This window comes from Saimiri boliviensis, chromosome 3 (assembly GCF_048565385.1).
Source record: "Saimiri boliviensis isolate mSaiBol1 chromosome 3, mSaiBol1.pri, whole genome shotgun sequence".
Classification (NCBI taxonomy): domain Eukaryota; kingdom Metazoa; phylum Chordata; class Mammalia; order Primates; family Cebidae; genus Saimiri; species Saimiri boliviensis.
Window position 1 is genome coordinate 71,019,415 of NC_133451.1, and position 12,004 is coordinate 71,031,418.

A 12,004-nucleotide genomic window follows, 5' to 3' on the forward strand; every position below is an offset into this window, starting at 1 on the left:
CGAGGCAGGTGGATCACGAGGTCAAGAGATCGAGACCATCCTGGTCAACATGGTGAAACCCCGTCTCTACTAAAAATACAAAAAATTAGCTGGGCATCGTGGCACATGCCTGTAATCCCAGCTACTCAGGAGGCTGAGGCAGGAGAATTGCCTGAACCCAGGAGGCAGAGGTTGCAGTGAGCCGAGATTGTGCCATTGCACTCCAGCCTGGGTAACAAGAGCGAAACTCTGTCTCAAAAAAAAAAAAAAAAAAAAAGCATTTGATAAAATTCAAAATCTAGTCATATTAAAAAAAAAAAAAAAAAAAAAAAAAGACTTACCTAGCAAACTAGGAATAGAAAAAGACTTCCTTCATCAGATGAAGTTTATCTATATAAAAACTACAGTGAATAGGATACTTAACGAAAAATTATGAAATTAGACGATGTCCATTATCACTACTTTAGCTAGTGTAATAAGTGCAGGTTGGCAAGAAAATCAAAAGAATTAGAAATGGAGTAATGCAACTCTCTTTACTTGCAGATGACATAATTGTATAAATTAAAATAAAAATGCATTAGCATTAAAAACTATTTAGTAAAGTGGCTGAATAAAGTTCTTCAGCAAGGCATTTATTAAGTATTTAGGAAGATGACTGAGTACCAAAAAATATACAAAACTCAACTGTATTCCATAAATCTGCCATTAAGATAGTAAGATATAGCTTTAAAATGACTATTTTTAAAGACAATTAAAAAGTCAAAATTTAGAATAAATGTAATATAATATGGGCAAGCCCACTACACAGAAACCTAAAACTCAATATTGAAAGAAATTATAAAAGGCATAACAAATAAAAGAATAGGATCCACTGTTGTAAATATCACTGATTTCCAAAGCAATATATAGATTCAATATAATCCCAAATTAAATCTCTACATTTTAGAGAGGGGAGAGAATTAAAAACCTCATTCCAAAAATTTTAATAAAAATACAAGGTAAAAGAACACAAAGGCCAGAACTAGCCAAGATTCTTTAGAATAGGTCAAGGAGGAAGACTTACTCTACTGGATTACTCTACCCAATCTCAAGACCTTTTTATAAAGCTTTCCATAATTAAACACTGTTACATTGCTATAAAGACTCACGGAACAGAGAATCCAGAAACATACCTAAACATACATTGACACCTGATTTATGACAAAGATAACATTAAAAAACAGTAGTGAAAGGACACATAATCAATAAATGGCTCAGTCAATATAAAATACATATAGAAAAGTCATAAAACCTAATTCTAAACATTATAAGTTAAAAAAAAAAAAACAGTTTGTAGACAATGACATAGGAGAATACACTCATGATCCATGGTATGAAAAAATTCTTAAAGAGGATAAAAGCAGTACCATAACAGAAAAGGTCAACAAATTGGACAGGAGTACATTAAAAATTTTCTGTTTGTCAAAAGACAAATTAAGAGAATGAAAAAGTTAATAATAGCACGTGAGCAAGTATTTGCAACATATTACCAACACAAAGCTTGTATCTAAAACATACTAAGAACTCCTTAAAAATTACACACACACACACACACACACACACACACACGAAATTATACACACACACAGCACACATATATGGCTAGATCGACTAGTTACATCTATACAGACAAAAGAGATATTTCATTTTGGTTTTTTTTTTTTGAGACGGAGTTTCGCTCTTGTTACCCAGGCTGGAGTGCAATGGTGCGATCTCGGCTCACTGCAACCTCCGCCTCCTGGGTTCAGGCAATTCTCCTGCCTCAGCCTCCGGAGAAGCTGGGACTACAGGCGTGAGCCACCATGCCCAGCTAATTTTTGTATTTTTAGTAGAGACGGGGTTTCACCATGTTGACCAGGATGGTGTCGATCTCTTGACCTCGTGATCCACCCGTCTCGGCCTCCCAAGGTGCTGGGATTACAGGCATGAGCCACCGCGCCCAGCCGAGATATTTCGTTTTAAAGTAAGTTAGAAACTGCATACATATGCGACATACATATACAACTTAAATTGCCACATATTCATAATTATTTACTAAGAAGACCTCTGTAACAAATGTGTTAATTTCCATTGATCAACTCTGAATATTTTTATTGAGACAGAGTCTCACTTTGTTGCCAGGCTGGAATGTAGTCTCGGCTGACTGCAACCTATACCTCCCAAGTTCAAGTGATTCTCCTGCCTCAGCCTCCCAAGTAGCTGGGATAACAGGCACATGCCACCACGCCCAGCTAATTTTTGTATTTTTGGTAGAGACAGAATTTCACCATGTTGGCCAGGATGGTCTCGATCTCTTGATCTTGTGATCTGCCCACCTTGGCCTCCCAAAGTGCTAGGATTACAGGCGTGAGCCACCGCACCCAGCCCCCATAAGCAATTATAAAAAACAGATGCTCTTGAGCAACATATGATATGTTAGCTGGTTAATAATACCTGTAGAATTTATTTTACAGCTTTGTCACTAACAGTTACCTGCAAGATTGTCAAGCATGAAGTTCAGTAGCTTTCGGGTTCCATCTGGGTCCTGGTATAAGTTGAGAATATCCTGTGATAAAGGATTGCCTAAAGCAGAAGACAAAAATAAAACCTATAAAACTTATAACTGCAAGACAGAAATGTATACTACAAGATAAAATACTAATTTCCTAAATTTAATTTTACTTTATTTAATCTATTATATACATTTTAAAAATGTAAATACTCTCTTTAAGATAGTCATAAAGAAAAACTTCAAAATCCTCAAACTCTAAAATTTGGGCTTATCCAAAACATATGTACACATATACATAAAAAAGCACATATATTAATGCCAGCCAATTCTGAAGTAATATCACAACCTGGCACCCTGAAGTAACCCCATAGATTCTACATTAATCTTTGAAGATCCACATTTATCTTTTCAGACCTATAGGAGAAAGAATGAGTGATATCTTATAGATGGAACTTCCAAAAGTGGTATCTTAAAGATATCACTTATTCTTTCTCCTATAGGGCTATTTGTCTTTGAGTTAGAATATGGTCTGAAAAGCAAATGTAGGTCTTCGAATATAAATATTCTAAGGGGTCTTCTTACAATATTTATGTTACATCTAGGGAAAACAAATATATTTCAAGTAAAAAGAAAATGTGTTACCAAGATATGTTAGTAAAATGTGAGAAGAAAATAACTTTGTTATATCAATAATTAGGAATGTGTGAGTATTAAGAGTACAGATTTATCATATATCAAAGAACACACTATTGGTAACAGACTATTATAGAGTCCCTTAAAAAATAAAAGAGGTATTCATTAAGACAAGCATGCAACAATAGTCTAACACTCAAATTCGAAAAAATAAAAACCATGGAACTTCCAAAAATGAAGGTTCTAACTGTTAAGTAACAAATCAACCAAACCTTCAATGCAATACATACCTACCAGCACATCTACAAATTTTTTTCAGACAGTCTCACTCTGCTGCCCAGGCTGGAGTACACTGGCACAATCTGGTCTTACTACGACCTCCACCTTCCGGATTGAAGAGATTCTCGTGCCTCAGCCTCCCAAGCAGCTGAGACTAAAAGCACTGGCCACCACACCCACTAATTTTTGTATTTTTAGTAGAGACAGGGTTTCTCCATGTTGGCTAGGCTGCTCTGGAACTCCTGGCCTCAAGTGATCCACCCACCTCAGCTTCCCAAAGTGTTGGGATTACAGGCATGAGCCACTGTGCCTGGCCTAAAAAAAAATTTTTAATGACCAACCAAGTGTTACAAAGAATGTGGAATACCTTGAACTCTTCTACTTCAATTCAATACTAGAAAATGGTATGAATACTTTGGAAGTCTGGTTGGTAGTTCCTAATTGACTGGAAAGTGGGAAGAGGAAACTTCCTGGGGTGACGGAACTATTTCATATCTTGATTTAGGTGCTGGCTATTAAGGTGTATATCTTTGTCAAAGTAAGTGAAGCTGGATTTTAAATATTTGGATATTTTACTGAATTAATTATAACACCAAGTACTGGGGAAAAAACTCTTGATGAATGAGTTAGGCAGCAGATACAGCTGAAAAGAAAATCAGACATCGAGAAAAACAGATTCCAAGAAAATTATCCAAAATGCCTCACTGAGAGTCACAAAGATGGAAAACATAAGACAGCAAAAGACGGAAGTTAGGTTAAGTTAAGAAATTGGAATTCTAGAAAGAGAGAACAAGACTTAAGTTTTGAAGATTTTAAAAGCTGTCATTCCTGTCCTCACGATTGAGGTCATAGGACAAACTGCTGTCCCAAATACAAACAAGCAGATACAGAGAATCACAATTTATGGGCAGCAGAAGTCCACAGCTAGACCTAGTATCAGTAGAACACTTTAAACTCTAATTGACAATTGACAGATTGCTGGAGGCTCCATATAGATTCACTTGAGAGTTAAAAACTCCAAGAGGGCCTACTCTTAAGGGGTTCCCATACTTTCTTAAATTTTACTTCCAGGGGTCCTACCAGGTTCTCACTATAAAAACTGGAGAAAAACCCCCTCATTCTTCCAAAAGGGGGCAGGAGAAAGTGACGTTCTCTTTAATAAGTACTATCTTCAAAGGAAACTATTTTACCAGAATCTAAGTTTTCCCAAAGTTTAACAGACCTAGAGTAAGATAAATGCCCTCTCTAGCCTTTGACATCATGTAGGGAAATACTCAACTCTGACTCACTAAGACAGACCTAATTATAGGACTATAGGACACTTCCTCTCCCTCCACACCTTATGACTACATCAACAGCTACGGCAAACAGTAAATATATCCAACTCCTAGCCAGAAAGAGAGATTAGGGAGAGACGTGAGAAAAGAAAATCTCTGAAGAGTAAAGGCTGCGAATTTTCAAAAGCCAATTTTTTAAATGAATGAACTGATACAACATGCAGAATATATACAAAGAAGTTTATGAAAGGATTTCATTTAAAAATAGATTGTAGTGCAAACTAGAAAATACCAAATGATAGAAGACTTTAAAACAAGATGGGTCAAAAGGACGATCATATCAAAAGAATGAACAGGAGAGTGACAAGTATCAACAGCAAGAACAGGGAATACAATAATATAGCATCTCCAAAGAGATACAAGAATTGTAATTGAGACTTGAAACACTCCGATGTTACTGACAGAAAAAAGTACACAAAAAAATTAGTAAGGACGAAGAACAGAACACTGTCAACAAACTTGACCTATTATTTACATAATACTCCACTCACAAACAGAAAAATATGCATTCTTTTCAAGTGCATATGAATATGCACCAAGTGACACCGTATTCTGAGCCAGAAAACAAACTGTAACAAATTAAAAAAAATAAAATCATACAAATAAACAGTCATGGCCTGACAAAATAAAACTAGATACCAACAGACAAATACCCAGAAAAATTTCCAAATATTCTGAAATTAAACATTACACTTCTAAATATTCCATAAGCTAAAAAGGATGTCACAAGGAGATTTTCAGACGTTTTAATTGGTCTGGGCATGGTGTTTTACAGCTGTAATCCCAGTGTGGGAGGACTTCATGAGGCCAAGAGTTCAGCCTAGGCAACATAGTAAGACCCCGTCTCTACAAAAAAAAAAAAAAAGAAAGAAAGAAAAAAAGAAAAAAAATTTTTTAACTGGGCATGGTGGTATGCACCTGCAGTCTCAGCTACTCACTAACAGGCTCAACAGGGGATTGCTTGCTTGGGTGCAGGAGTTAGACGCTACAGTGAGCTGTGACAAGACCATTGCAGTCTAGCCTGCGTGACAGACTGAGACCCTGTCTCAAAAAATTAAAGTATAAATGTTTTGGGTTAAAACGAAAATATGAGATTATCAAAATTTGTAGGACATGGAAAAATCAGTTTTTAGGAGGAAATTTATAGCTTCAAATGCTGATATTAGAAACAAAAAGATCTAAATTCAATGATAAGAACAAATGAAACCCAAAGCAAGCAGAAGAAACTATTAGCAGAAATCAATAAAATTTTTTAAAAAGACAAAATTACTGGCTGGGCACAGTTGCTCACGCTTATAATCCAAGCACTCTGGGAGGCCGAGGCGGGTGGATTACCTGAGTCAGGAGTTCGCAACCAGTCTAACCTCGTCTCTACTAAAAATACAGAAATCAGCCAGGCGTGGTGCTGCATGCCTGTAGTCCTAGCTACTCGGGAGGCTGGGGCAAGAGAATCCCTTGAACCCGGAGACAGAAGTTGCAGTGAGCTGAGATTGCACCACTGCATTCCAGACTGGGTGACACAGCAAGAATTCGCCTCAAAAAAAGAAAGAAAAAAAAGTACTGAATTCAAAAGGTGGCACTTTGAAAAAGAGTCAATAAAACTGATATAATTCTCTTTGACCGTAATGAAAAGACACAAATTATAAATATCAACAATGAAGGGACAGACACAGAGATAGTAAAAGGAAAAGGAAATACTAAGAAAACCATATGCCTATAAGTTCAACAACTTAGAAAAAATGGACAAATTCACTGAAAGATAGAAGCTACCAAAGCTCACTGGAAATGGATAGAAAATGTCAGCAAAAAGCCAGGCACGGTGGCTAATCCCAGCACTTTGGGAGGCCAAGGCGAGTGGATCATGAGATCAAGAGTTTGAGACCAGCCTAACAAACATGGTGAAACCCTGTCTCTACTAAAAACACAAAAATTAGCTGGGTGTGGTGGTGCATGCCTGTAATCCTAGCTACTCAGGATGCTGAGGCAGGAGAATCGTTTGAACCCAGGAGGCGTTAAGTTGCAGTGAGCCGAAATCGCGCCACTGCAGTCCAGCCTGAGCGACACAGGAAGGGAGGGAGGGAGGGAGGAAGAAAGGAAGGAAGGAAGGGAGGGAGGGAGGGAGGAAGGGAGGAAGGAAAGAAAATGTCAGCAAAAATGGCAGAGTAAAGACCTCTAAAAATTTGCTGCTCTATATAAGCAACAATGACCAAAAAATCCAACCAACCAAGCACAAATAAAACGAAAAACAGGTAAAAATTGTCAGAATCAACTATTTGAGAACTCTGAGAATTAACCAAATGATTGTAGGAGAGAGCTGACATAGCTATAGGGAAAAAAAAGAAAAGGTGGGAGGATAATCTCAATGTCCTATATCTACAAAAGAAATCAAAGTAGAAGTCAAAAATGTTTCCATAAAGAAAATTTCAAGATCATGTGGTTTTACTGGAAAATTCTACCAATCATTTAAGAAAGCAGTAATAGAAGTGTTTTGAGTTCTAAAGGCTTCTGAAAACTCTTCCTGAAAATAGAAGTATTAGCAACATCTTCCAGAGTATTTGACCATATTTAACTTGCCTTGATGATAAAAACTCTCAGCAAATGTAAGAAGGAAAAAAAATTTAACCTGAAAGGATAGCTACTGAAAAACCTACAGTTAATATTAATGGTGAAAGATAGTGCTTTCCCCCTAAAATCAAAAGCAAGGCAAAGATGTGCACCATTGTCCCTTCTATTCAATACAGTACCAGAGATCCTAACTAATGTGATAAAGCAAGAAAAAGAAAATTAAAAACATATATATTGGAAAGGAAGAAATGAAACAAACTATGTTCACAGATCAAGAGTTTATAAAATGCCCCAAGAAAAAGCGAATTTACAAACATCACAAGAGACAAGGCCAATACAATTAAAAATCAATTGTACTGAATTCTATACAACAAATAATTAAAAATTTAAAAAGCAGTAACATTTGCAACAGCATAAAAAAATCAAGTAGATATAAATTTAGCAAAATATTTACAAGATCTATATTGCTAAAAACTACAACACTTTTTAAGAAAATAAAGCAAAGAAGATCTGTGTAAATGAAGAGAAATGCTAGATATTAAGACTCAATATTAAGTTTCAAGATTAAGGTATTGATTATCCCCAAACTGATCTGTATATTCAATATATCTCACAACAAATTCCAGCAAGTTATTCTGCACAAATCATAGGTTCATTCTAAAATGTATATGAAAATGCAAAGCATCTAGAAATGTCAATGCAAGTTTGAAAACTATGAACAAAGTTGGGAAACTCATAATCCCTGCATCATAGCTGATCATAAAGCTAAAACGATCAAACAGTTTGGTATTGGCATACAACAATGGGACAGAATAGTGTGTTCAGCAGTAGATCCACACATAATTGGGCAACTGAATTTTGACAAAGTTGCAAAGAAAATGCCAAGCAGAAACTATAATCTTTTTAACACATAGTGCTAGAATGACTAGATACGCATAAGCAAAAGAATAAACCTTGTGTCATACACAAAAATTAACTCAAAACAGAGTCTCAAGACAAAATCTAAAACTATAAAATTTCAAAAAAAATTTCCTTTATTTCTATTGTTAAGTAGTATTCCATTATATGATGTACCATAGGTTTTATACACACAACATGAATGAACCTCAAATGCATTATGCCAAACCAAAGAATCCAGACTCAAAAGGCGATATACTGTATGTTCCAATATATGACATTCTGGAAAAGTAGTTGCCAAGGGCTGAGAGAAGGTTTTGACTTCAGTAGGCACAAATGAATTTTGGAGAGTGATGAAGCTGTTCTATTTCTTGATTGTGGTGCTGGTTATACAACTACATGTCTGTCAACATTCACTGAATTATACACCAAGAGGTAAGAATTTCACTACATATAAATAGCAGGTCAATTTTTAAAGTTACTTTAAAATTAATCTTTTAAAAAATATATTTAAGGCACCATTTCAAGAATAACAAGGAGTCCAAAAACAGAATATAACAATTTCAAACTAAGAGAAAGTAAACAGAATGAAAAACAAGGCAAAAAACTACTTTTAGAAAGGCAAGAAAGCAGAAAAAAAATCACACACAGAATGGAATCAAAAGTTAGAACAGCAATAACAAAAATATCAATTATTATAGGTAAGGGAACTGGTCCGAACCCACATTAAAAACAAAATAAAGAGTAGAATGGATTAAAAACAAAGTCCAGCTATATACTATTATAAGAGTTATACCTAAGTGTATGTACACAAAAAGTTGAAAGTAAATGGATGAGAGAAGATATATTAGACAAACATTAACCAAAAGAACACTGGCACAGCTAAATTAGAAATGTAGACTATAAGACAAAATCCTATTAAGGAAGAAGCTCAGTACCTAGTATTGGGTTCAATTCACCAGAAGATACTACCAGAAGACATTATCATCAGAAGATATGACAATATTAAGTGGGTACTATCTAATAAAATAAATCCAAGATATGTAAAGCAAAAGCTGACTGAACTATAAGAGAAAATGAAAAATTCCATTTTAATGGAAATTTTAACAAAAATAATTACTGAAAAAGCCAACAGGCAAAAATTTCTAGAGACAGAAAATCTGAGCAATATAACTTACAAATTGAACTAACGGAAAAATATATAATCCTGTGTCCAATAAGTAGAGAAAAATATTCTTTTCAGATACAGGTTAAACATTTACAAAAACCAATCATACACTACGCCACAGGGCAAGAATCAACAAATGTCACAGAACTGGTTCATACAGGTTACCTCATTAGTCTACAATGTAATTAAGGTTAAAGCTAACAATAAAAATAACTAAATGTAAAATCACATGCACAGAAATTTTAAGTAATATTTTAAATAACTGACAAGTCAAGGAAGATATGATAACGTATATTAAAAATACTTAGAACAAAACAGTAATGAAATACTCCATATCAAAATAGTGTATGCAACAAAAAGTACCCAAACAGGCAAAGCAGTAGCCTTAAATGCTTACATTTGAAACTATGTAAATCTATAATCCAGTATAGGTACACATTTATCTCAACTTCCAGAACCAAACAATGCATAGTTGCCACCAACATATATTGATGCCTTTAGCATAGTCAAGTTCTGCTGTCATGTTAGACCCAGAAGAAGCTCCAGGGTGAAGGAGGTATAATAATCTCCACATTTTAAGTATCACAGTCTAATACCAGCTAAAAAATTGGACTATGAATATACAGATAATTATATAGTAACTATATATGAATCACTTTACTAATATACTGCCTGTATTGGATGTCACATTCCAGAGAAAGTTAACAAAATTAGATAAAACAAGTGTGTAAATCTAAATATTAATAAATCATATGTCCAATTTAAAAAGAAAAAAGGGAAACTATCACAGATATGATCCAACAAAACTGACTCATTAACAATTAGAAATTTCTCCACTGCTCTGCCTATGGAGTAGCCATTTTATTTATTTTTTATTCCTTTACTTTCCTAATAAACTTGCTTTCTCTTTACGGTATGATTCGTCCCAAATTCTTTCTTGTATGAGATCCAGGAACTGGAATTGGGATCCCTTTCCAGTAACATCTTTCTAGCAAACCATGGAAGGGATAATATTGAAGAGACCCTTGACCCAAAGGAAAATCATCTGTGCACCAATCGGCCAACTTTAGGTATCACCTTTTGTCAGAACTTGGAGTTATGAATGGCCCTCAATATACTGATGCTTTCTGACTGAGCTCCTCTCTACCCCAAATACAAGAGACCCTAATAGTTAGAAAGGAATATCATTGCCCCTGTTCAGCATGAAGTTACAGAAATAAACTTTCATCCCTCTGAAACTCTTGGGATTAAGGCTTCTCTTATAAAAGCAAGCAGAAAATGCCAGAGGCCTTTGAACCAGAGCAACTCCATCTTGAGTAGGGGCTGGGTAAAATAAGACTGAGACCTACTGGGCTGCATTTCCAGATGGTTAGGCATTCTAAGTCACAGGATGAGACAAGGGGTCAGCACAAGATACAGGTCATAAAGACCTTGCTGGTAAAACAGGTTGCAGTAAAGAAGCTAGCTGAAACCCACCAAAACCAGGATGGCAGTAAGAGTGACCTCTGATTGTCCTCACTACTACACTCCTACCAGCTCCAGGACAATTTACAAATGCCATGGCAATATCAGGAAGTTATATGGTCTAAAAAGGGGAGGCATGAAAAACCCACCCCTTGTTTAATATATAAGCAAGAAATAGCCATAAAAATGAACAACCAGCAGCCCTAAGGGCTGCTCTGCCTATGGAGTAGCTATTCTTTTATTCCTTTACTTTCCTAATAAACTTGCTTTCCCTTAAAAAATAATTTCTCAAAAGTTCTCATACTACAAATATATTGAAATAGTAGTTAATATTTTCATCAAGGAAAACAGAAAACACCAGGCAATGACAGTTTTGCAGGACTGTTTTACCTAGATTTCAAGGAATACATTAATTCAATTTTACACACACTCTTTCAAAGAACTGAAAAATACAGAATTTTCCCCACTCCTTCTATGGTCATTATAAACCTTACATACACACACATGAAAAACATAGGTCTATTTTATTCATGAACATACACAGAAAAATCCTTGAAAAAATTCTTAGGAGAATCAGTTTACCATGGGCCTTGTGCTTCCTGCTGCATTCTTGGTTGGTATGACAGATTCCAAGGGTTATCTGTCTCTTGATACTGCATAGTTTCTGTAATTACTTATATAGGCAACTAAATAGGTCAAGGCAACCCATCATTACTATCATGTGACTTTACCCTGGGGAAGCAAGACTAGTATCTTTTTGTTATTTTGCTACAATATTTGCTGCTTCCTTAAAAAGTGCTGGATCCTGGATCCTGGACCTGGATTACCCAATTGCAATACAAACTGACTGTGTATACAGCATGCATCTGGGCCCATTTTGTAGCCTGAATAATAATGTTCTTTTTCTCTGACCCAGGAATCTCATGTCTTCTACCACCATCCAAGAAACAGTAACTGCCTAACTTATGAGCTTTTAAGTAGGGTAAAATCTCAAAGCCTTTACAGTTCTTGACAGGTATCTATCAAATTAAATCCAGTATTATATAAAAGCATATAACAACATGACCAAGTTGAGTTTATCTCAGCAATGCATATGTGTTTTAAATTGGGGGGGGAAAAAAGTGTGTGTGTGTGTGTGTGTGTGTGTGTGTG

At 35.5% G+C, this 12,004-nt stretch overlaps 1 protein-coding gene across 6 annotated transcripts in view; it reads right to left on the reverse strand.

Moving 5' to 3' along the window:
• Positions 1-12,004, reverse strand: part of CNOT6L (CCR4-NOT transcription complex subunit 6 like) — a 112,423-nt gene that overhangs the window by 36,579 nt on the left and 63,840 nt on the right. For all 6 annotated transcript variants that reach the window (XM_039468394.2, XM_074396326.1, XM_039468393.2 and 3 more), the window contains one exon: positions 2,491-2,580. In XM_039468394.2, the coding sequence (XP_039324328.1) occupies positions 2,491-2,580 (90 nt within the window). The remainder of the gene's footprint in view (positions 1-2,490; positions 2,581-12,004) is intronic.